Source organism: Crocuta crocuta, unplaced genomic scaffold, assembly GCF_008692635.1.
Source record: "Crocuta crocuta isolate KB4526 unplaced genomic scaffold, BGI_CrCroc_1.0 scaffold73, whole genome shotgun sequence".
NCBI lineage: Eukaryota > Metazoa > Chordata > Mammalia > Carnivora > Hyaenidae > Crocuta > Crocuta crocuta.
In genome coordinates, this window is record NW_027529443.1 from 1,241,836 (window position 1) to 1,266,610 (window position 24,775).

General features: G+C 52.2%; 3 protein-coding genes across 6 annotated transcripts in view; 2 read left to right on the forward strand and 1 right to left on the reverse strand.

The window, feature by feature from the left end:
- Nucleotides 1-2,726, reverse strand: part of TLCD3B (TLC domain containing 3B) — a 9,100-nt gene extending 6,374 nt beyond the window's left edge. Inside the window, exon 1 of the mRNA XM_077760283.1 lies at nucleotides 2,696-2,726. The gene's annotated coding sequence lies outside the window, so the exon portion shown is untranslated. The remainder of the gene's footprint in view (nucleotides 1-2,695) is intronic.
- Nucleotides 2,727-10,471: 7,745 nt separating this feature from the next.
- Nucleotides 10,472-19,885, forward strand: LOC144228557 (uncharacterized). 3 transcript variants are annotated; one of them, XM_077760412.1, is made up of 7 exons: nucleotides 10,472-10,571; nucleotides 10,819-10,854; nucleotides 11,577-11,804; nucleotides 11,992-12,147; nucleotides 17,294-17,811; nucleotides 17,966-18,050; nucleotides 19,872-19,885. In XM_077760412.1, the coding sequence occupies exons 2-5, from the start codon at nucleotides 10,849-10,851 to the stop codon at nucleotides 17,405-17,407; spliced, it is 504 nt and encodes a 167-aa protein (XP_077616538.1). In that variant the 5' UTR covers nucleotides 10,472-10,571; nucleotides 10,819-10,848; the 3' UTR covers nucleotides 17,408-17,811; nucleotides 17,966-18,050; nucleotides 19,872-19,885. The 3 variants fall into 3 exon arrangements, with proteins under 3 accessions (XP_077616538.1, XP_077616540.1, XP_077616539.1); XM_077760414.1 differs by having other exon boundaries at nucleotides 11,661-11,804; XM_077760413.1 differs by lacking the exons at nucleotides 17,966-18,050; nucleotides 19,872-19,885 and having other exon boundaries at nucleotides 17,294-17,930.
- On the forward strand, nucleotides 18,831-22,998 carry ALDOA (aldolase, fructose-bisphosphate A). Of its 2 annotated transcripts, none has more exons than XM_077760411.1 (9): nucleotides 18,831-18,892; nucleotides 20,224-20,350; nucleotides 20,436-20,647; nucleotides 21,165-21,219; nucleotides 21,353-21,513; nucleotides 21,867-21,950; nucleotides 22,065-22,239; nucleotides 22,403-22,602; nucleotides 22,691-22,998. In XM_077760411.1, the coding sequence occupies exons 2-9, from the start codon at nucleotides 20,239-20,241 to the stop codon at nucleotides 22,784-22,786; spliced, it is 1,095 nt and encodes a 364-aa protein (XP_077616537.1). In that variant the 5' UTR covers nucleotides 18,831-18,892; nucleotides 20,224-20,238; the 3' UTR covers nucleotides 22,787-22,998. The 2 variants fall into 2 exon arrangements, with proteins under 2 accessions (XP_077616537.1, XP_077616535.1); XM_077760409.1 differs by lacking the exon at nucleotides 18,831-18,892 and adding an exon at nucleotides 19,870-20,025.
- The last annotated feature ends 1,777 nt before the right edge of the window (nucleotides 22,999-24,775 follow it).

Consider the following 24,775-nt stretch of genomic DNA (forward strand, 5'->3'; position numbering starts at 1 on the left):
CAGCTTGGGGAGGGCGGGGGAGGGGTGGGGAATGATGGCACCGACCAGACACCAAGAAACCGGACCTGCGGCAGCGTCTCCCCATGCAGCTCTGAGCCACAGCAGCGGCTGCGACAGAGATGGGGGGAGCAGAGAAAGAGGGAGGGGGAGGCCCTTAAAGAGACAGCAGCTGCAGCACAGGGGGCCGCTGGGGACAAGGGCCAGGGGAGGGTAGGCTCTCCTCTTGGGGAGGAAGGTGGCCTCGGGCTCCCTGACCAGCTGGGAGGGGGCTCTGAACCCTCAGCTGGGGGCTTGATTCTGTTTCCCACCAGTATATTGCAAACGCCTACCATTTCTTCCGCTGCCAATGCCTCCCAACACTTGTCCCTCAGTGGCCTGCTAGGGTCCCAGTTTAGGGATGTCCCTCCAGCAGAGAGAAAAAGGATTCCCTGGAGGGAGTGAGACAAAATGGTGCATCCTGCTGTCTCTGAAGGGTGAGTTTAAGGACTGCATGGGAATAAAAACACCTCAACACAGCATCTTTCGGGCTCTGAGACCCACCCCCGCATCCTTCATTCCAATGGGAAGGAAGACAATTCTAGGTATACAGGAGGTGTCTCTCTCTGGGTCCCGACCCTGCTGCAAGACTGCCCTTTGATCTTGTCTAACTATTGTAATAGCACAGAGGTGACAGCACTTGTCCCCTTTTTACAGGTCAAGAAATGGTCCTGAAGCCTTCAGCGGCCCTCCCCAAGGCCCTGTAGCTAAGAAGAGGCAGGAACCTGCTCAGGCTGTGTGTCAGAGTGGCTGCAGGCTGCAGGTGGGGAAGGCCTGCCTCTCTGAAAACCCTCCTGGAACGCAAGGACTCCCTGTCCCTGGCCTTCAGGCTGCTTGGCCTCTCCTGGCCTCCCCTAAGCATTGGCAGCTTTTCTTTTTTCATCAGGTTTATTATCTTCCTGGCTCGCCTTCCTCTGCGACTTCACAGAACAGCCCAGTTTCCCAGTGGAAAAGGACCTCAAGGATTAGGCGGTTCGAGCCCCTCATTCAAGCACAAGGAAATCAAGGCCCAGGGATTTGCCTGGAACCCCACTGGCGCTGAGTGGCTTCTCACCCTTTCGTGCTGCCTTCCTGGAAGTTGGCCTTCCTGGCCTGAACCCAACTGTCCTATGGACTTCTGCGTGATGTGGGGCCTGTACCCACACCTTTACAGGCCTGCCCTAAGGTACACCTCAAGAAGCAACCCTGAATTTGCCTGTGCTTGTCCTCAGACCATTCCATTTCCTCCCCAGAAGAGAGGCAAAGGGCTGGATTTGCAATTTTGTGCTGCCCTCTAGTGGCACGAGGAAGGAACGGACCCTGAGAGGTCTCTGGCCTTAGGCAGAAGTTAGGGACAATTTAGAAACAATAGTGGACCCAGCTTCCTGACCTCAGGGTTTCACTTAAGGGTAAAAAGACCCAACCTCTCTTTTTTTTTTTGTTTAAGTTTATTTATCTATCTTGAGAGAGAGAGAGAAAGGGGGAGGGTGGGCAGAGAGAGGGGAAGAGATTCCCAAGCAGGCTCAGCGCTATCAGCGCAGAGTCCGATGTGGGGCTCTGATCCCACGAACTGTGAGATCATGACCTGAGCTGAAATCAAGGGTCAGAGGCTTAAGCAACCAAGCCACCCAGGCGCCCCAGGACTCAACTCCTTGAGTGTTTACTGTGTGCCGGGCACGGGGCAAGGTGATTTATGTTCATTCTTATTTAATCTTCTAAGATGGTAATATCTGTTTTATAGACAAGAAACAGGTTTAGAGATTTAAGAAACAAATGACAAAAAAAAAAAAAAACTTGCCCAAGGTAACACAGCTATTAAAACTGGCAAAACTTGGGGCGCCTGGGTGGCTTAGTCGGTTAAGTGTCCGACTTNCTGGGTGCCGTGAATTACAGCTGCAGAGACACTCTTCTGTCCTCCAGGAATTCATCTAGACACCCAGGTAAATTCTGCCTTCTGCCCACTCTCTCTCCTACCTCAGTTTCCATGATAGGTCACATGTATATTAAGTGTGTCAAACAGGTCATAAATTTGCAATGTAAGGGCCCCCATCCAGCCCACAGACATGCTTTGTTCAGCTAGTATAATGACGTCAGTATAGAATTTTCTGAAATTCCAAGTTATTTATCAGTGTTTGAAAATTAGGAGGTTTCCCACCAAAGCTCAACTTCCTTTAAGAAAGAATCTGAAGGTCAGACAACATGGAGCCCATGTTCTAACTCCATAATGTTTGGCTGGAGCTGAGCAGCTGCTGCCCATTTGATGAGCTGAGCATTGAGTCCTCCAAGCTCACTAGTCCTCACGGAGCCTACGGCCTTCATGGTTACTTGCAGGAGTCCGCAGCCCCTGCTTTATAGACATGAACTCAACTGACCCAACTCACCCAACATCTCCATGAAGACTGGATGATGGGTGTTCTTAGTAAGCCCATTTACAAGTGACGGTTCTGAAGTTCAGAGAGGTGAAATGACTTGCAAAAGATCCCAGAGCCAGTTTCTTTTGACTCTTCATGTCCCCCTGGCATGCGTGTGCGCGCGTGTGCGCGCACAAACACACACACACACACACACACACACACACACACACTTGGCTTCTGCTCTCACCACTAACTCTTCCTGAAAGCAGGGGATCAGCTCCACCAGCCCTGGCCCCAGGAAGGATGCCCTCACTCTGTCCTCTTACTTGGATGCCACCAAAACAGCCTCTGGTCTCTCCATCCGCAGGTTGGAGTGGTTCTGGAGGCCCCAGCAGATGACAGTGAAGCTCAGTGGGAAGAAAATGCAACCCAGTACAAAGAGCAGGGGCATGCCTGGGGGGGCACAGAAGGTGAGAAAAGGTGAGCGTGAGAATCCCTCAGCCCCAGACACCCCTTTCACCCCAATAACTCAATGGCCCATGGGATCCATCCATCTGTAAGCATCAAAGGCCACCAGGCATTGCCCTTCCCTAATCTCTTTGGGACCTTTAATGCTCTTTAAATGTCCCTCATCCAGGACAATTGGACATCCTAATTTTTTTTTTTTTATCAACCTGTTCCAACAATTTCATGCAGTTTCCCTGTGATCTTCGAAGCTGGTCTACACTTCCCAGTCCATCTCACACCTTAAAATTCCTTCTCTTCATCCTTCCACCCTAAGGATGTGCCTGCTTTTTCTTAACTCCACCCCATCCCATCTTTCGCCCCATCCCCAAGCTCTTCGGGTCACTTCTCCCCTCTCCTAGGTCCTCATCTCTGAGGGGCAAGGTGGAGGCTATGGAGGGAGGCTGGTGATTCTCATCAGCACCCAGAACTCAGAAAAAGGAAAGAGGGTGCTCAAATCGTAAAGATATTTGAATTTGAAAACTAACGTTTTTTTAAAAAAAAGAAAAAGGGAAAACCAAGCATGATCCCATTAACAAAGAAAAAATATCAAGAAACAATAGAATCCCTGAAAACATACATATTTACATATATGTTATTTTTGTCTGGAAAAGCCTCCCCTCCTGTGCACTCCAGGAAGGGGAGGGGTGGGGAAAGCCCAGGGGGGGATGCAGGGAGTTGGGGCCCATCATCCTGCATCCCTTAGGCAGCAGTGAGGGGACCAGCTTTTAGGAGACAAGGAAGGTGTCAAATTGCAAGGGCACAAGGCTGAAGCAGCTCTGCTCCTGGGAAGCAGTTGAAGAGGGTGGGAACATCACCCTCCTATTGGTGGACTGGTGGGCGGTTTAGACCATGCTACCCTCCCATTGGCCCACCTCTTGACACACGTGTCCTATCATATGCTTGCTGGCAGAGGGTGGACAGTGGGGCCTTCTAACCAGAACTGACCACTTAGATTTGGTTGATGACTCAATGGACAGCTACGTTCTGGACAGAGCTGAAAGAGGAGTAAGGAAAGGGAGGGAGGGAGAAGATAAGAACACTCTAAGTAGTCTTGGCTTTAAATAAAAGGTAGTACAGTATAGGATAAGAGTTAAGATGGCATTTTCTAGGGTGGGACCATCTGGGCTCACATTCAGGCTCCGTATATAATAAAAGAAACATACTGTATGGCTCCACTTGGATGAAATTCAAAACAGGCAGAATCTCTTCAGTGAAAAATCAGAACAATGCTTAACTTGGTGGGAGGTATTGACTGAGAGGGGACCCCAGTGAGTCTTCTGAGAGGTTGGGAATGCCCTTATGTTGATCACGAGTGCACACACAGGTAAACATGCCCAAGGCATAACCTTAAAATGGTGTGCACTTTATTTAAATTTAGCTGGAATTTTATTTATTTATTTATTTATTTATTTATTTATTTATTTATTTAGCACACGTGAACCCAGCACGTGTGAGAGGGAGAAGAGTAGAGGGAGAAAGAGAGAGAGAATCCCAAGCAGTCTCCCAGCTCAGCATGGAGCCTGACTTGGGGTTCGATCCCGTACCCCTGGGATTATGACCTGAGCTGAAATCAAGAGTTGGACGCTTAACTGACCAAGCCACCCAGGCATCCCTGGAATTGTAAAAATGATAAACAAATGTAGGCTCTCCTGTTCCCTGAATGATTGCGGGTCAATTTCTGTAGATCTCAATTCTTCATTTGTGAAATTGGGATGATAATAATAATTCCAGTTTATTAAATGCTACTTATATCTCATTTACTGTGGACCAGACACTGATCTGGGTGCTTAAAAATATCAACTCATTTCCTCATTAACAAGGGAACAACTTTATGTGTTGTTTTTTATTGTGTCTATTTTACAGAGGCACTGAGAGGTTTGGTGCCTTGCCCAAAGTTACACAGGAAGTGAACGAAGTAGGGTTTTTCAGATCTTATTTTCTGAATGTATTCGTCTCTATAATGTTAAGCAGATATAGAAAACCCATAAATTCATTTTCCTAAAAGAACTGCAAGGTTAAAAAATCATAATTTGGACATGCCAGTCACAATTTCAGAACTTATCTCTGTTAATGGTTCTTGCTTCCTTAGATACTTCATTTCCCCCCTCTGGATGGGCTTCTGAACATCAAATTACAGGTTAATCCAAAAGCAAGATTGTTAAAGATGAGGCCTCTAGAGGCCTAATTATCGTCCATTCTCACCACCATCTGATCATGACCCAGTGATTGCATAGCCCACTGGTGAGTAACAATTCATGTTGGAAGAATTTGGTGTGTCTCAACTTTTTTCTCCATTCTTCTCACCTAAGCAGCCTTTTTAAAGACATTTTGCTTCCTAATCATCACCCATCATGAAATTTTGAAACTGCAGATATACTGTATATCTGTGCTTAGTATATTAAAAAGAGTTAAGGGGGCACCTGGCTGGCCCTGTCGGTGGAGCGTGCAACTCCTGATCCGGGGGTTGTAAGTTCAAGCCCCATGTTGGGTGTAGAGATTACTTAAAAATAAAATCCCTTAAAAAAATGAGTTAAGAATTTTTTTGCCCTCCAGAACCTATTGCTGTCCCCTTGGGGGCGATATTATCCCTGTTGAAATGCATTAGGGGCCATCATACCAGCTCGTGTTCTGAGCCACCTTTACACACACCACCTCAACATCAATGAAATAGTATTAGTCTCATTCCACAGCTGAATACCGTGAGAAGTTATATTAATTATTGAAGATTGAAATGGCTGGTAAATGGATCAAGAATCCAGAGACCTACAGAGATCCTAGCTTAGCCACTTAATTAGCTTCTCCAAAACTTTGCTTCCTCACATGGGAAATGCTGGGATTGGTGCAAAGCAATTTCCTCTAAACCTCGGGGTTTGTTGGTTTGTCTGTTTGTTTGTGTTTGCCCTATTTGACCTAATAATAGTAAACATATATACAGCCTGTATGCTGCATATCAGGTACCAGTCTATGCCCTTAACATACACTAAAGAATGTAATCCTCACAATAACATAAGGAGGGGATGTCATCATTACTTCCCTTTACAGAGGAGGGAGTTGAGGCACAGAGAGGTTGCGGGACTTGCTCAAGGTCACCCAGGCAGTTAAGTGGCACAGTGGGGATTTGAACCTAGTTAGTCTAATTTCCGGAGTACCGGCTTTTAACCACCAAGTACTTTAAAAGGAAACTTTTTATCACTACCGAAAATAGAAAACCAGTATCACTTGTAAATAGAAGGTAACAAAAAATAAATACAATGAAAAACACCTGTTCTAACCTTCTAGGTCGATATTTTCACCTGCTCTGAATTCTGAGCTGGAGGCCTGCCCTCTCTCTGTTACAGACAAGAAACGATAAGATAAGCACGGATAGAGAGGTGTTAAAGGGCTTCTGGCAGCAAAATGAGACTTGCTCCTGGAATAATCAGAAGCGTTGAAAAGGAGTTGGAAAGAGAATAGCTCGCGCGCTCTTGCAGAGGGCTGTAGCATGTAAAATAAACCCGAGATGGGACGCCTTCCACACACCGTGGTCCTTCGCCTGGGGTTCTAGGAGTGCCTGAACATCCCGCAGGAGGAGAGCGCCAAGCCAGCTCTGCGCAGGGGTGCGGCCCCTGCCCACACACCTCTGACAGCGCCTGCGGAGAGGGGGCCGCGTGGGTGGCGCTCCCCGGTGCCACGCTCTCGTGGGACCCGCTCTCCCGGCCCAGCCTGGTTCCTCAGGTAAGTCTCTCCCTCCTCCCCCACGCGGTCCTCACACATCTGTCACACAATGCATCCGGGGCCTGGGGTTTACCGTTTCCTGCAACTTCAGGCTCCCGCATCCAAATGCTTTGCCATGTGCATCTTCTCTACGGGAGGTGTGCAGGTGTTGTATCACCGAAGGCTGTGAATAAGTAAACAATAAGCAGCCAGAAGTGGCCCGTTTCCCACATGATACCCAGGGAAGGGTCCAATTCGCGCCTCTCCGTGCTCTGGAAAGAGTCGCGCCCAGCGTGCCAGAGCATTTATTATTTAGTGCATTTATTGTACCTGTCCCAGGCTGGGTACTGCTCTAAGCAAGTCCAGTCCCACCCTTTATCTGTGCAATAGAAAAAGCCCGGGGGGGGGGGGCACACCTGGNCCTCAGTTGTATACACACAAAGTCCCATTGCCCAGGCTCAAATCCTAGTTCTGTCACTCACTAGCCAGGAGAAGTTGTGCAAGAAATTTATCTCCTCTTGGGATGAGGACAGGGCTAGGAGCAGTACCTCTCACTAGGGCTGCTAGGATTAGTGAACGACAAGTGTGTAAAGCACGGTTCCTATGTGGTGCCTTGTAAATACTCACTGCGATATTCATTCCCAGTTGTCTGGTTATATGTTTTTTTAATTCTTTTTTTAATGTTTATTTTTGAGAAAGAGAGAGAGGGAGAGAGAGAGAAAGACGGGCAGAGAGAGAGAGAGACAGAGAATCCCAAGCAGGCTCTGCACTGTCAGCACAGAACCAGATACGGGGCTTGAACTCATGAGCTGTGAGATCATGACCTGGAGCCGGAATCAAGGGTCGGAGACCTAACTGACCGAGCCACCCAGGCGCCCCTCATGAGCCCTTGTTCTATGCCAGGCAGCCTGCATACCTTCCCTTCAATTGTCACAAGCCCTCTGAGGCTTTTAAGCGATCCCTACTTTCTGGACAAGGAAGACTGAGGCACAATGAGGCACAATGAAGTCAACTGACTTGCCCAGGGTCACAAAAACACACAGTAGCAGAACTAGAATTCAAACCTAAATTGAATTTCTAGGCCTAAAATTCTTTTTCAACCGGGACACGATTCTTCTGATTCCCCCAGGGTAACTACCTGAGCAAAGGCCTTTCATTTTCCTAAGAAGGAGGCTGATAACATCCCCTTAGTCTCTGGGAGGCAGTGCGGTCTGATGCCCATAGGAGGGGCTGAAAGTCTGAGGTCAAAATCAGAGCTGCCAGGTTCTGTTCCCACGCCCAAGCCCAGTGCTGCCCGAGTTTCCTTCATCTCCTGGGTGTTCTGTGGGCCTCAGGTCTCCCGCCCACCCCTGATGACTGAGAGTCCGTCATCTTTTTCTCTCCTTCCCAGAGGCGGTGCAGAACTCCACGCAGTCGTATCTGGCATCTCCAGCTTTGAACTTTAGGGAGAAGGAGACCTTATGGTTATTTGACTATTATGAAGTCAGAGTCTCCCTGCCTCCAACAGGGAGGGCCAAAGTGGCCTTGGCAAAGCGGGGTGCATATGTCACCCATCTTCTCGGTTTGTCTTGCAGCGATCAGGTCCAGTACACTGTCCACCATCCTGCATAATGTATGAGCCCCTCGTAGGAACAGGATACCATCAGCAGTGAGTCTGACCACTGCGGGCCATGGACGTGTCCGGAGGCCTTGCCAAGGCTGACGTCTCTCTCTTGGCAGGAAATGAACAGAGGGAGGGAGTAGGTGTCACCTGAAGCTGGAGCGGGAGCTGGCCTCATCTTGGGCCTTGGGATTTTGCAAAGAGGCTGGGGCAGACAAGAAGACACCCCCAAGAAGGCAATCTGTCCCTGGCTTAGAATCAGCAGTGTGCCGTTGGGGACAGCTAGCCTCCTGTTTCCTGGGCTCGAAGCTCCCGCTGAGAGAGTTGGGGGGGGCAGGGGGGCAGGACTCTATGAGTGTGGTTGAAGGTGAGAAGGGAGATTTGGGAACTGGGGACACGGACCCTGGCTATCCTGTGCTGCGCCAGCGGCAGCAGCTGTGACAAGGTACATCAGGGTGGACGCCGTGGACAAAAGTAGGTAGAAGGTGGCCCTGCTTTCAGGGGAACATGCCCAGACACAGTTATCATGGTTGAAACCTGTGGCCTCCCTGGGGGAAGCGTGCTTACGTGAGTGCGCATGCGTGCAAGCATGTGTGTGTAGAACCAACTAGGTCAGGAATGAAAAGTGGGAGGTCCGATTGGCTTGAGAGCCAAGGGAGGTAGGGCATCTGGGTAACAACACTTCACTGGATAACAATCTATTTCATTGGATTTGATTCATTCATAGAATCAGTGAGTACTCGCTGGAGGCCCCCAAGACCACAGCAGCTACCGGGCTTGGGATATGGGGATAAATCAGACCCAGGCACGCACCGTCTAACTGGGGAGCAAAGCCCACTGAAGTGGAGAATTCAAATACCTTGTCGTCAGTACTGGAACAGCCGTGAGTATATGGCGCTGGAAGCCGTGCGTATATGGTGCTGGAAGCCGTGCGTATTTGGTGCTGAGGTTGGCAGGAAGAACTCCCTGAGGCAAAACTGAGCAGAGGCTGGAAGGATGAGGGAGCTCTTCAGAGGGAAACAAGGGAAGGGTGTTCTAGGCAGAGGGAATGGTATCTGCAAATGTGTGGAGCTGTGAGACCCTATACACTGGTTCAGGAACCTTGAACAGATCCTATGGTGGAAACTTGGAAGAATGATGGGACACAGAACAGTAATCTTATCTATCTACCTACCTATTTATTTATTTACAGAATAAATAAATTCTAGTGGGGGGCAGGAAATTTGTCAGCTTTATTCTCTGCTGAAGTCCCAGAGCCTAGATATGTTGTGGATGAACAAACAGAAGAGAAGAGGGGCCCAGAATGGGTGATGTCAGCTGAGCATTTGGGCTTTATCCTGGAGCCCATGGGGAGCCTCTGGGGGGTTTAAAATAGAAAAGGGACATGGTCTGGGGCACGTGGGTGGCTTGGTCAGTTAAGCATCCAACTCTTGATTTCCATTCAGGTCAAGATCTCACTGTTCATGATTTTGAGCCATGCCTTGGGCTCTCTGCTGTTCGCAGGAGCCTGCCTGGGATCCTCTATCCCCTCTCTCTCTGGACCTCCTCCATTCGTTCTCTCTCTCTCAAAATAAGTAAATAAACTTTAAAAAGGGGACAATATCTTTTTTATTTTTTAATGTTTATTTTTATATTTGAGAGAGAGAGAGAGTGAAAGCACAGGCAGGGGAGGGGCAGAGAGAAAGAGCGAGAGACCAAGACAGAACCCGAAACAGGCTCCAAGCTGTCAGCAAAGAGCCTAACTGGAGGCTGGAACCCAGAGCCACGAGATCATGACCTGAGCTGAAGTCTGACACTTAACCAACTGAGCCACCCAGCTTCCACGAAAAGGAAAAAGATATGATGTGGGTGGGAGGAAATCACTCTGACAATGATGTGAAGGTTGAAGAGACCCGCTGAAGTCTCAAGTTAGGACACTGTCCATATAAGTGGGTGGGGCTAGGTTGGGAAAAAAAATTGTGCTATACAATTGACAAGCAGCTTTGATTTTTACAACATCCCCTTAAGGCAGGAGTTTCCCGGTTTTACAGACTCAGCGAGGCTCAGTGTCTTGGCCTACGTCACACAGCATGCTGCTAGTGCAGCCCGGGGTATCAGTCTTTTCGGGGCCGCAGGCCGCCGCACAAGATGGGGATCCGACTGTGTCAGGTGGCAGCGGGAAATCGCCATTTCCGTTCAGTGACAGCGGGAAAACCTGGTCAACCACGGCTAAGAAGGGCTGGTGACGGCAGAGGATCTGGCCTGGGAAGGACGGCTGGGAGAAGGAATTTGGGTCTCGGCGGCNGCGCTCGGATCCCCATGGCAACGGCAAGAAGCAGAGGGAGCTTCTGGGCGGTGCTGCCGCCTTGGCGGATTGGACGAGCGCGCGGAATCCATGAACTGCCCGCGGCCCTAGGGTGCAGGTGCTGGGGACCGGTCGATGGAGGGAGCCGGGGTGTGGGGACGGTCAGGGGTGTGGCCAGGGCCAGGCTGGGGCCTGCGAGGGGGACACCGCCCCGAATCCCCCGAACCCCTGACCCCATTGTCCCAACCAGGAGCCATCGTTCGGCCTCAGTTTCTCCAAAAAAGAAATAGGGGGAGGGGACTGGGCATCCCAGTCCAATGGCTCCTCTGAGCCTCTGAGACCCAGTATTTTTCTCTCCTCTGCAGTTCCTGGACTGACTGGCGCTGTCCTGCCCCATGGACGTGAGTCCTAGGCCCCTTACCCTTTCCCGGAGCGACCCCCTAAGTGCCTTAAACTCGCCCTGACTTTGCCTGCCTGGAGCCCAGACTGGAGAGGGGGCTCTTTACCCAACATAGACTCTTCGAGCTCGGGAGGAGAGTGTGAGAGAGTGCCAGGAATAGACTTCACACGGAGCGCACATTCCCGCTCTTCCTGGCAAGCTGAGGAGCTTGCCAAGTGATCAAAGAAAATAGGCATCCCAGGCTGAGGGAACAGCTTGGACAGAGCCTGGGGCGGGAGAGAGGATAAGGTTTGGGGAGCTGCTGGGACTTCAGTATGGCCGGAGTGTGGAGGAGGAGGGAGGCAGGGCTAGACTGGGGCTTTGTCACTGAGATAAGTTTGGACTGAGTCACTGGGAGCCACTGACGGATTATAAGGAAGGGAGAGATACACAACCCAGCTGGTGTGGAAAGGGGCAGAATTGCAGGTTGGAAGACTGTTAGGGGCCAGTAATGTGGCCTGAGGGACAATAAAGTGGTGCAGAGGAATCAGAGACAATAGATATGTATGGAGAGGCATTGTGAGAGGAAGAGCAACACACCTCAGAAAGTTCTAGAATGATCAACAGGTACCGATGGGGCTGAAATGGGAACAACAGGGGACGGTCACCTTTGGGGAATAGTATAGTGTAGTCCCGATGACTCTCTCCCCAATAATCTGGTGGCTCTTCCTCCCCTCTTCCTAGCCACCTCTGGAGTCCCTCCTGGTATTTTGCATCCCTGCAGCCACTCCCACCTCCTCGTCACCCCTTCCTCCTGTGCTTGTCCAGGCCTCCTCTAGCTCGTGGAATCCAACCCCGGCTCCCGTCAGCAGTCCTTCCCTCCTGCTTCCCATCCCTGCCATCGTCTTCATCGCCGTGAGCATCTATTTGCTGCTGCTCGGTGTAGTGCTGCTGGCGAGGCACTGCCTGCTGGTGAGGGGCCCGCTGGCGGCCGAAGGGTGGGCTCTGGGGAAGAGGAGGCGCTCAGTGCCCTCATCTGCAGGCCCTTCCTCTGAGGCTCCTTTGCCAGTTAGCCCCCCGCCTCTATACCTTTCGCGCTCCCTCCTTTCCTGTCCCCACACGCCACCTGGCCCAGATCCCGAGCCCTTCCCTCTCGCAGGCCCAGGGCTGCTGCACGGACTGCAGCTCCCCCTGCAGGAAGCAAGGCGCTTCCAGGCCCCAGGACTGTTGCTGGACCTGTGCAGAAGCCTGCGACTTCCCTCTGCCCAGCCCCGCCCGCTGCCTGGATGCCTGCTGCCCCCAGCCCACCGAAGCTGTGAGTTCTTGTCCTCTCCCTGGCTCCCTGAGCCCTGGCCTGGGTGCGCGCCAGGCCTTCTTTTGTCGTTGTTGGTCAACAACGTTGATTGCTGAGCACCTCCTCTGGGCCAGGCCCAGTTCTGGGTTCTGGCTCAGTTGGAGACAGCCAAAGGTACCCTAAACACCACATCATATGTGTATCTGGTGCTGAAAACGACTTTGAGAAAAGAAAATAGGGCGGCAGCTGGAGAGAGGTGAGTAGCATGCAGGGCAGACAATGGCTTCTGAAAATGGAAGTTAAAAAGAATAAACAGCCCCTCTCACAGCCCCCTTCTGTTCACTGAGCACTTTCCAGACACTGCCACTTTTATGAGCATTATTATTTTGTCAACAACGCTGAGAGCTGGGTATTTTTTTTAAAATGTTTGCTTATTTTTGAGAGAGAGACAGAGAGACAGAGCACAAGTGGGTAAGGGGCAGAGCGAGCCAGAGACACAGAATCCGAAGCAGGCTCCAGGCTCTGAGCTGTCAGCACAGAGTCCGACGTGGGGCTCGAACCCACAAACCGTGAGATCATGACCTGAGCCGAAGTCGGATGCTTAACTGACTGAGCCACCTCGGCACCCCTGGTTTTTTTGTTGTTGTTTTGTTTTTTAATGTTTACTTATTTTGAGAGAGGGAGCAGGAGAGGGGCAGAGAGAGATTGAGACAGAGAATCCCAAGCAGGTTCTGCACTGTCAGCATGGAGCTTGATGTGGGGCTCGATCTCCTGAATCATGAGATCACGACCTTAGCTGAGATCAAGAGTTGGATGCTTAAATGACTAAGCTACCCAAGCGCCCCGAGAGCACTGGGTGTTTTTAAAAACCTATATAGTTCTGACTATGAAAAGCATTGATTACAAAGTGTGCATGTAGAAATATAGAGAGAATACCAGTCACCTTATAAACCAGCTCCTGAACCAAGGTTGTTACATGCTGTGTGTGTCCCTCACATACTAATGTGCAAATGATTGCTGTCATTTGGTAAAGATGGGGCCATACCACACATACTGTTTCATCACCACCACTACTTGCCCTTTTTACCTGGACACCACCCCTTGACCCCTGTCTATGCCTGTGTGTAGATTGGTAAGTATTTGTATCCCCTTCTTGCAGGGGGAGAAGGTGGCTCTGGAAAGTTGAAGTCAGAGTCTTGCATAGCAAATCGCTTCATTGTGTGTTGAAACAGAAGCCTCACGGAGAAGTCTTACTCCCAGAGGACAGGCCATTTTTGCCTTTGTGGGTTTAATGGTGTTAAATGTAATTGACCACCTTCCTATTTTGGGCCCAGATTTAGAGAGCAAAGCTCTTGCCCTTGAAGTGGTGACCTTCCCCAGGAGGAAAGAGGGAAGATAAAAGACTGGGCAAATTCATAACTTGTGCAGGGACCATAGTTGGTTAAATTCCTGGGAGATGTTTTGAGTTTTGAAATAAATTATGAGGCAAAGGGCCCTCTTTCAAAAAGAATCTGCTTTTGGTTCCTGAGGGGTAGCCGGGAGAGGAGCCCAGGACTGGGGGTAAGAGAGCAAAGAGGAAAAGGAAGAAGACCCAGGGTCCTAAAAACTCCTATTTTATAGGAAATGGTCAATTACAAAGTGACTTCTGGCCCCGTCTCCTGGGAGGCGCTGCCCTTTGCCCCTGCTATCAGTCTGGGCCTTTCCTCCTTGGTCAGGGTGAGGATGGAGTGAGGAATTCTGGACCCGGAGACCTCAGGGCCTGATCTACCCGGCTTCTGCCAGAGCCAGGAAGGAAGGATTCTAGAATGGCACAGAGCAGGGTGGGATCATTGTGTCCTTGAGCTGTGTTTGCACTAAGTATAGTCAAGTATCTGTTCTTGGGTTTCCTTGTAGTAACAGTAACAACCGCAACCATACAAAGTTCCTGCCTACTTTATAGCTCTCAGAGACTGAGGCTTACAGAGGCTTGAGTGACTCACCTGAGGCCTAGGCCAGGACACAAACCCACGTTTCTCTTCCTCTCTGGGGGATAAACCTGCGTGTTCTGCTTCTTTCTTAAGCCTGTGGCAAGGATCTCATTCATTCATTCATTCACTCACTTATTTATTCACCTACCAAAGATTTATGGAGTCATATTGTTGAGGCCCTGTGCCAGGCCCTAGAGGCTCAGCAAAACATGGTCCCAACCCGCACAGGGCTTCCATTCTCATGAAGGACAGAGAGGAATAAGTAGGCAGTTATGCTCGACCGTGAGAAATGAAGTAATTCAGCGCAATGGTTGGTTCTCAGCCCTGTGTGTGACCAGAAGCACATATGAGACTTAGAAAACCAGGCCTCCAGGGGCGCCTGGGTGGCTTTGTCGGTTAAGCGTCCGACTTTCGCTTGGGTCATGATCTCACGGCTCGTGGGTTCGAGCCCCGCGTCGGGCTTTGTGCTGACTGCCAGCTCAGAGCCTGGAGCCTGTTTCAGTCTGTGACTCCCTCTCTCTCTGACTCTCCCCTGCTCACGCTGTCTCTCTCTCTCTCTCTCCTAGAAATAAATTAAAAAAATATTTAAAAAAAAAAAGAAAAGAAAAGAAAACCAGGCCTCCAGGCCCCACACTTCATAGGTCTGGGATGGGATTGGAGTTTGTGAATTTAAAAAAGGTTTTTTAATATTTATTTTTGAGAGAGTGTGAATGGGGGAGGTGTGGAGAGAGGGGGACAGATGATGTGAAATGGGCTCTGCGCTGACAGCATGGACAGCCTGTCGTGGGTCCCGAATACATGAACCATGAGATCGTGACCTGAGCCGAAGTCAGATGATCACCTGATTGAGCCACCCAGGCACCCTGGATTTTGTGAATTTTTAATTAATTAATTAATTAATTAAATTCTGGGGCACATCAGGGTTAAGAACTATTGTTCAGGGCAGTGCCTGGGTGGCTCAGTCTGTTGGGCCTCTGCCTCTTGATCTCAGGTCTGTTCTTTTTTTTAATTTAATTTTTTAAATGTTATTTTATTTTTGAGAGAGAGACAGAAACACCAAATCTGAAGCAGGCTCCAGGCTCCAAGCTGTCAGCACAGAGCCCAACTGGGGGCTCGAATTCACAAAGTGCGAAATCACGACCTGACCCGAAGTTGGCACTTAACCACCTGAGCCACCCAGGCACCCCTCGGCTCAGTACTTGATCTCAGGGTTGGGAATTCAAGCCCCGTGTTTGCCTCCATGCTGGGCGTGGGGCCTACTTAAAAGCCTGGGGGAGAGAGCCGGGACCCAAATAGCTGCCTGTTGTTGAGTGTTCACTGTGTACCAGGCGTTGTACTTGGTGCTTTCCACTGACTCTCCACCATGGGCCTAAGAAGTAGGCATTATTTTTGTTTCAGAGATGAGAAAACTGAGGCTCAAAACGTGAATTAGCCAAACCTGGGCCTGAATTTGGTTCAAATCTGGGCCTGAGCTCTAACCTCTAAAGATGGCTGCCCTTCCCAAAATCAAAAGTGCAAGAAATCGAAGTGGAAAACTGTAGAACCTAGAGAAACACAAGGGTTAACCATCTTGTGGCATTCTTGCTTAATGTACTGAAGTAGCAGATTCCTTCCAGAAGCCACATGGCTGCTGTGAGAGTCGAGAAATCCATTAGACAGTTATAAATGACTAGCTCTAAACCCTTCCAGTGGACAGAGCCCAGAAATACTTTTAATACCCTCTCCTCTGAGGGGAGGGCAGCGGAGCGGCTCTCAGCCACCGGTCCTGTGTGGCGAATGACGGTGTGGTCCTCCAAATACCCACAGAGCCCACTTCATCCCCAGATCGGGACTCCCCAGGGACACCCCCAACCACCCCAGCATCAGACACAAGGGAACCACTTCAATCTCCCTTCCGCCATGACACTTGAAGGCTCCCCGTGAGAGACAATTCTTCTGGCAGCACACACCAGCCCAGTTCAGACCTCCATCTGCAGCAGGCAGATCCCTTCCCCTCACTGCAGCCCCTACTGATATCCGATCTCACCAGTCACCTGACACCGCACCCCCAAACCTCAGCTGTTTGAAAGGTCATTCCCCTATTCCTGACTTGGCCTGGTGTCTGATTGAGCTGTGCAACTGTGACTGTCACTAGCTCAGCCTCGGGCCCCAAGGAGCCAATCTCCTGTCACATCCTGGGTGTGTCCCACTCCAGCCACTTGGCCTGACTCCAGTCCATGCGTGAAGCAGTCGCAGATCCTGTCACAGGGCAGGAGGAGAGAAATAGGACAGTTCTCCATTCTTGTCACTAAGGACATGCTGTTCCTATTCCCCAAGCGTCAGACCCTCCTGTTCCCCCTGGGAGCTGAGAAGCCCTCTTTCTTCTTTGCCTAAAGGAAGGGAATGATTTGATTTAGCCACTCGTTCAGTATTCATTTGTATCTCACATACCTGTTGAGTGTGCATACCTGTGCTAGGTCAGTGGTGACAGGAGATGAACTGTCCCCGTCCCAGGAGACCCAGAAAGACGCTGATATTCCTGGCAGTGGTGTCAAGGCGTAGCCCCCTAAGCCTCCATTGCCTCTTTTGTAAAGAGTCCCCCTGTGCAAGGTTCTGATAAATAAAAGCGAAGTGACTCTGAAACACTAAAAAAAAATTTTTTAATCTGTACATTACCATTTTCAAAGACAACAGAGGCTTTTAAAAAATCAGTCACGAATACCATCTGTGCCTTGCACGGAGTAGGTGCTCAGAAATGAATAACGAACGAGATCCTACAGTCTGGTCATGATGTCAAGGAAGAAATTCACAAAACCGAGTTATTTTCGTCATGGACAGAAAGTGTGTGCTTTCCCTGGTCTCCTAACTTGGAATTGAACGAGACCACAAGTATATAGTAGAACCACCTTTGAGCTGAACATTGGGACTCAATCGAACAGGGCTATTTGATCTCTGGTCCTCCATCTCCTTGCCTATAAAATAGGAAGAAGGAAAGAACCGCCTGAACTCAGTTGTTTGCAACACTCTCTCCTTGCTGATTTTTCAACAGCACAGGGAATTGATTTGTTCCGAAGAACGGTAGATGGTACCCTCTGTTCCACTGGGCAAATGGGACTTTCCAGGCCTCTCTGTTCCCTTCTCCCCTGAGAGGGAAACAGCATTAGGGCACTGGTCACCCTCCCTCCCGTCCACCGCCCTCACCCCTTCCTCCTCTCCCACAGGGTTGGGCCCCTCGCTGCCCTCGCTGCTGCCCACTCTGCGACTGTGCCTGTGCGTGCCAACTGCCTGACTGCCAGAGCCTCAACTGTCTCTGCTTTGAGATCAAGCTCCGATGAGGACCCGGAATCCTTGCCCTTCGGGGAGCGGCCAACCTCCTGGGCCTACATGTTCCCCTTCCCTGAGGGGCCACTGGACACCTTTCTCTAGGCCACTGGAACCACAAATGGCCTGCCCAGCTCATCAGCCCAGGAACCAGCCACAGAGAGCCGGGCTCCCTGCAGAGCAGGACTCAGTGAAGCCTTGGCCTGCTGGACAGCAACCCGTTACCAGGGAGAGGGGCTAGTGGTCTGGCAGGTGCCCCTGACCGCCTCTTCTCCTCCCCATCTACACTGTTATAATCAAAGGCGAGGGTAGGAGACTGCTCACCACAAACCACATTATGGGACAAACTTAGCCTTGAGTATCAGGATATAGGGGCACCACAGCCACACCTTGTCCGTGGACTCTTGGTTATTTTGAGGTGAGTGTAGTGCCCGCATCTGCTCTCCCGCCAAAAGATTGGTCTCCTGAGAATCACAGCAGCCACCATCAGGGCCCAGAGGGGGGTGGGTTTGAGAAGGAGGCATAGAGGGCCACAGATCTGAGTCTCCTTTCCTCTCCTTCCCTCCCCACAGATCCCTGGCAAAGATTGATTTCTCCTGACAACCTTTGAGGGCCTCAGGCTGGATTTCCAAGGAAGAAATTTCCTCAGAAGTACCCGTGAGTGGGCAGGGCCCTCCCCCTGCCCCCCAACTAGGGCAGGCCCACTGGCTTCCTTCCCCTTCTCTCACTTTAGGCCCCACGCTGGCCTGAATGTCAGGGGCTTCAGGTTTCCCTAAATATAGGACCCTGCCAGGGGATCCATGGCAAGGAAAGGGCAGGGGTCACCGGAGAAGGTTGGGGACATTGGCTGGAGGGAGGGCAGGAGCTGCCTTATAACCCAGCCCGGGAGCGGCCTGGCCCACTCGCTGCTGACCAGGCTCTGCCCGCTCCTTCAGCCTCCTCACAGGTGGGCGCCAGCAGGACGCCGCAGGGGTGGGGTTGGGCCTAAGGGGTCCAGGTTAGGAGGGGAGGCCCGGCTGGTAGGACGAAGGGCTCGGAATGGATCTGGGGGCTGACCAGCTCGGGACAGGTTTGATTCTGGAGGGGGAAGTCAGGTCCCGGGGAGACGTTGGCGCAGGGACTGTGGCGCCGCATCCCAAGACTCGCTGGGGCGAGCGGTGGCCGGCCGGTTCCGCCGCAGTCGGGCTGTGGATGGCAGCGAGGGATGCAGCCCTGCCCGCGCCGGCCCGGGCCGAGAGGGCGTGCGCACACGCGGCGNCCCAACCTCCGGGTTCTGTCACAGTGTGACACACGCTGCATCAGCGCAGGCCGGAAGCTGGGGCTGCCCCGGGCCCGCACGGCTGGGCCTGATCCGGGAGGGGGAGCCTCCGTCTTTTCAGGCTCTTGCACCCTCTTCCCCCCACCTCCCTCCCCATCTCCTCCAATGCCATAATCNGTCAGCTCGCCGGCCCGCCGCCCTCCACCGCTGCACCCCGCAAACCCGCCCCCTCTCGTGCCAGGTGAGCGCCCCTCGCCGTGTGCGAAGGTCAGGGACCCTGGAGAAGGATCCTGGGGGCAGTGGCCGGTCGGGTGCCGGGTCGGAGCCTACCCCCATCCCCCCGGTCCCAGCATCTCCCCCGCCCCACTACCTCCCACATACGTGCTCCCAGCCCAGACTCCTCAACCCTCTCCAGCTTGAGTTCTCTTGGTGTGCTGCGCAATGCAGCGACTACGCGCGCTGAGTCATGGCGGAAGAGGAAGCAGGACAAGATGAAGGGCCATTCCTTTTCTCTTTTTCTTGCTGGGATCCCAGGTGCAAAGGATTATGGCCCCTTGGCCTCTGCGGGGATCCTAAGAGGCAGCGAGGGGTGGGGGCCAGCTCGAATCCTGTCTCAGGGTTTCCGAAAGCGTGGTTGGTTCCTGCCCTGGGAGATGGGCCCCCCTTGGCGAGGAGGGGAAACCCCTTGGAGGCGCCTGATGCCCAGTTAATACTTTCCGTGTCTTTCCTTATCGGGTGACCTTGATTGTGAGCCTGGAGCAGCTGCAGCCGCGAGAGCAGACAGAAGCATTTTCGGGGGAAGGGGTGGGGCGCTTGCCTCTCTACAGTTCTCTTACCCTCTACGAACAGTGAGATCGGCAGCCCTTACCCCTTTCCTCCACCTCGGGCTGGGCTTCTTCTACTTCCCTTTCCCCAGCTTCCTGTTACCCTCCTGCCCTTTTTTCTAACACTCTTTTCCTAACACCCCTCCCTCAAACCTGGGAGGCGCAGCTTGACCTTGGGATGTCCTTGAGGCTTTGGAGCCTGGGCCAGCCCTGGAGTCTTGGGTGGATCCCCTACAGCAGTCAGAAGATCTGGATTCTAATCTCCGCTCTGGCCCTTGATTGCTGTGGGACTTGAAGCCCAGAACTTTCTCCTTTCTCTGGGTCCTCCGGTTGGGCCCCTCTGCCTTACATACGACCTCTAAATTCTAAAATACTCTGGTTCGGTTCTGCTTCTAGGCAAGGTGACCCCATGGCAGAGCGCAAGCCAGAAGGGTCCGACTTCTACATGACCCGTCTTTCCATGGCTCTGGCCTATTGCATTACCTCAGGTGCCAGTACGCAACCCCACCCTAAGGTGGGAAACACCCAGCAAGAGACAGAGTTAGGAAAGGTACAGGAGGCAGGTCTAGTATAGGGAAGTTGGGTGTAGGGGAGGCTTGGGGATAGGACGTGCCCCAAGACTTGCCCAGTATGGACCAGGGGAGGTAGGGAACTTTTGTCCTGACCTCCAGTCAAGGGGCCCAGCTTGTGGGGAGATCATGGGAAGACCCCGCTAACCATTCCTCCCCCATCTGCCTCCTTTGTCCAGGAACTGACCGGCACCATGCCCTACCAATACCCAGCGCTGACCCCAGAGCAGAAGAAGGAGCTCTCTGACATCGCTCACCGAATTGTGGCTCCGGGCAAGGGCATCCTGGCTGCAGATGAGTCCACTGGTACGGGCAGGAGACAGCAGGAGGAGGGCCCAGGGTTGAGGGGGACCGGCTGATCCTCTTATCGTTATACGCTGGCCCCTTCTAGGGAGCATTGCCAAGCGGCTGCAGTCTATCGGCACCGAGAACACAGAGGAGAACCGGCGCTTCTACCGCCAGCTGCTGCTGACCGCTGATGACCGTGTGAATCCCTGCATTGGGGGTGTCATCCTCTTCCACGAGACGCTGTACCAGAAGACAGACGATGGGCGTCCCTTCCCCCAAGTTATCAAATCCAAGGGCGGCGTTGTGGGCATCAAGGTGAGGGGGTGGGGTGTCAGGATATGAGGTTTGAGATGGATCTTGGGGAAAGAAATCCAGAGTAGTGGTCCGGGGGATGGACATTGGGTTGGGGGCCTGAGGACATGAGTGGACTCTGCCCTAAGTAATCTCTACACCCAGTGTGGGGCTCGAGCTCACAACCCCAAGATGGAGAGTTGCATGCTGCATTGACTGAGCCAGCCAGGGACCCCTGCTTGGCATTTTTAATCCTTATAACTCTTAAGAACAAATTATTTCCCCCTTGTTGTACAGATGAAGACCCAGAAGTTCAAGGCTATGAAGTATCTGGCTCGCAGAGTTAGTAAGTGGTAGCAGTCTAGGCTCTGTCCAGTAACCTCCCCATGTATTTTCCTTCCTAGGCTCCAATAGCGTAACTAATTGATCCGATTTGCAACTGTGAGTTATCACTTAAGATTTAAGTACAGTTAGGGGCAGAGTGGAGCACTAGAGGTCACTCCTCCTATCTTATGTTATTGACCGCCCCCAACCCCAACAGGTGGACAAGGGCGTGGTACCCCTGGCAGGAACAAACGGCGAGACTACCACCCAAGGTGAGAACCGTTCTGCTCCCTGCCCTACAGACTGACCCACCGGGGCCGCCAACCCTCTGGGTGCCCAGGGTGCCTGGGAACCACCTGCCCCCTCCTCTGCTTGTCATGCTCTGAGGTTCTGTTTCCTCTCCAGGGCTGGATGGGCTGTCTGAGCGCTGTGCCCAGTACAAGAAGGACGGAGCTGACTTTGCCAAGTGGCGCTGTGTGCTGAAGATCGGGGAACACACCCCCTCAGCCCTTGCTATCATGGAAAACGCCAACGTTCTGGCCCGTTATGCCAGCATCTGCCAGCAGGTGGGCCTGCGGCTCCCCAGCACGCCACCTCCCACCTCATTGGGTTCCAGAGTGTCAGCTACCCCACCGCCCGCCCATCTGCCAGGATACCTCCCCCAGGGCAGTTGTTCTGGATCCCCAAGCATCAGGCTTGGGCCTGTGCAGGACTCTCAAGGGCTCTGTGAAGAAGAGGGGCAGAATAGGGATGGTGTGGGTGTCTCGGAGGTGTTGCTGGTCTCCTACAGTCTGCTGAGGGCTCTGAGGCCGTGAGTTTCTGTCATTGTGGAGATAAGATCTTGGCTGCTGGCTGTGGAGAGCTGTGAGTGGGCTTCAGGTTAGGAGGCCTCACAGCCACCCTGTCTTTCACCCCACAGAATGGCATCGTGCCCATCGTGGAGCCCGAGATCCTCCCTGATGGGGACCACGACTTGAAGCGCTGTCAGTATGTAACCGAGAAGGTGAGTTGCCTGCCTAGGCTGGGTGGTGGCCAGGCAGCTGGGCCAAGGACCTTAGGACTCGCCCCCTGTCCCCCCCTCTCAACCCCAACCCACTTTGGCCCTGCTCTGCTCTAGGTGCTGGCTGCTGTCTACAAAGCCCTGAGTGACCACCACATCTACCTGGAAGGCACTTTGCTGAAGCCCAACATGGTAACCCCAGGGCACGCCTGCACCCATAAATATTCTCATGAGGAGATTGCCATGGCAACTGTCACAGCACTGCGCCGCACAGTGCCCCCCGCTGTCACTGGTGAGACCCACAGCCTCCTCTTGACCTCTGGGAGGTAGATGAACTGCACCCACCATCTTTACGTCCATCTGCTCTGACTTCCAGATCAGCTTCTAGGGGCTCCTGCCAGTCCCTGGGTCTCTGACTACAGCCACTTCCCCCCATTTCCCCCCTTGTTCTACAGGGATCACCTTCCTTTCTGGAGGCCAGAGTGAGGAGGAGGCATCCATCAACCTCAACGCCATCAACAAATGCCCCCTGCTGAAGCCGTGGGCCCTGACCTTCTCTTATGGCCGAGCCCTGCAGGCTTCTGCCCTGAAGGCCTGGGGTGGAAAGAAGGAGAACCTGAAGGCTGCCCAGGAGGAGTATGTCAAGCGAGCCCTGGTAAGGATGGGGCGAGGGGCGGGCGGGGTGCCCGGGCGGGCGGGCAGGATTCTGATGAGACCTCACTCTGGCTCCTCTCCCCTCTTAGGCCAACAGCCTCGCCTGCCAAGGAAAGTACACCCCAAGTGGTCAGGCTGGGGCCGCAGCCAGCGAGTCTCTCTTCATCTCTAACCATGCCTACTAAGCGGAGGTGTCCTAAGGCTGCCCCCTCAACACTCCAGGCCCCGCCCCCCCTCCCACACTCCATCTGGAGGGAGGGGGCTTCACCCAGGGCTCCAGGCTGCTCTTTCCCATCACTTTTGCCTCCCACGTGACATTGGTGTGTGGTGTTGTCTGTATATGCTAACTCCACTGCTCTTTCCAGCCCACTGCCAATAAACATCTATTTAAGGGGGAGTGTGCTGTCCGTGTCTGGTGTTCAGGACAGGGGAGGTGGCAGAGCCTAGAAGAAGAAGGATCCCTCGTTCTCTGTTCTTCCTTCCTGGGCAGGAAAAAAGTGAATGCGTCGGGAGAGGACCTTCTTGCTTTGTTTTATGCTTGCCCAGGGCTTCAAGAAGAGAGCCTGCCTGTGACATTTTCTTCCTACTGATAAGGTCCCCACCCCCTTTTACCAGCAGCACCTCATAAGGCTCACAGTTGGGGAGTAGGTGTTGAACTGTTAGGCTCAGTCTTACTTTTAGACCCAGAACTCACAGGTGTACAAGGCCACTGTGACAAAAACAGTCACTGACAAAAGCCAACATTTCCTGGGTGCTAGGAGCCATGCAACACGACACAACACAAGTGATCTGTCTGAGTGGGTGCTGTTATTCCCAACTCCTGCTTAAGGCCATAACTGCTGGAGGTTGCACTTTCTTGATGGAGACCAGATTACTAACGCATATGTCCTTAATCTACACTGTTGAGCTTGTCTGTTTTCCCATCCTAACAGGAGATGGGGTTAGAACTGGTTTCTTAATTAATCTTCTTTGGACTGTGGAACCCCTTGAAAAGAACCTCGAATCGATCCCAACAACCCACAGACAGAACTGTGGGTCTCAGGTTCCAGGTTAAGAACTGGGCCAAAGCAGACATTGCATTCCATGAAGCCAGAATGAAGGCCCCATACTTACGTGTCTGGCATACCTTGAACCCTTTCCCAGTCACTCACTCTGGGCTGTTAGCAGTAAGTGCATCAGGTCTTTTGAGCTGTTAAAGATCCTGGTTATAACCAGGGACCTAGTGAGTCCTGCTTCCTCCCCGAACTTCCCTATCTGGGCCCTTTCCTGGCTGAGCTCCCTTCTGGAGAAAAAAAATAATCGTGACTTTTGTGATCTCTCTGGATCTACTGAATTCCCGTAGTGATGTGCATAGAACTGACTTAACCTAGGACCTTCTAGGAGTTAAGAACTTGGTCATTTCCTTCAGGACACATCTGCCATCTGTTGTCTACGTACAAAACCAACCCCACTCCCAGTGTCGCCTCTAAACATTGGCCTCACTTCTGTGCCTAGCCTCACTCATTCTGTGAAACAAAGTCTTAAGCAAATAAAAATTGAAGGTCAACAGGAGATAGATAGCAAAAAGGACTTTTCAGAAGAGGGCAGCATGTGCAAAGGCTCAGATATCACCAGGTATGCTTAACAGACCAGTCACTTCCGCAAATACGAGTTTGGGAGGGTTGGGCTTTTGATAGTAACCGTGAATTCCAGAACGTGTGCTAGGTAGAGAAACTAGAACGGATTCCCTTAAAAAAAAAGGGGGTGGGGGGAGACTAAAACTTATAGACAATATGAAGCAACTGATGGGTGTGGGGACTGTTCTGGAATCAGGGAGGTCATGTTGAATGAGACCCAAAGTAGGTGTGGGAAAGGTGGACTCCTTTCTGCCTCTAACTTCAGAAGTCTTCTACGGCAGCGATTTCTCTGGGGCCATGGAAGGAGATTTGGACAGGATTCTTCCAGCCATTGAACAAATGTTTAGGGCTGCCTACTGGGCCAGCCCCGTTCTAAGCACCGAGGCTGCAAGGGTGACCCTCAGGGATGGGGAGACCGACTGAAAAGGGTAAATAAAAGCGAGTAACAAAGTTACACAGCGGAACCACGGCGCAGCTTGCTTCTCTAACAGAGATGGGAGGTGGGGGGCGGACTGAGGCGTCCATCAGTTCGCACGGCGCAGGCCCGCAGCGCCCCCG

Bases quoted from the DNA above. Each gene is read 5' to 3' on its own strand.
- LOC144228557 (XM_077760412.1), top strand. The intron at 11,805-11,991 runs GTGAGGGGCCCG...TCCCTCTCGCAG, and splicing joins TGGCGAGGCACTGCCTGCTG to GCCCAGGGCTGCTGCACGGA. The intron at 12,148-17,293 runs GTGAGTTCTTGT...CCTCTCCCACAG, and splicing joins GCCCCCAGCCCACCGAAGCT to GGTTGGGCCCCTCGCTGCCC.
- ALDOA (XM_077760409.1), top strand. From the start codon at position 19,885: ATGGCAGAGCGCAAGCCAGAAGGGTCCGACTTCTACATGACCCGTCTT. The intron at 21,220-21,352 runs GTGAGAACCGTT...TTTCCTCTCCAG, and splicing joins CGGCGAGACTACCACCCAAG to GGCTGGATGGGCTGTCTGAG. The intron at 21,951-22,064 runs GTGAGTTGCCTG...GCTCTGCTCTAG, and splicing joins GTCAGTATGTAACCGAGAAG to GTGCTGGCTGCTGTCTACAA.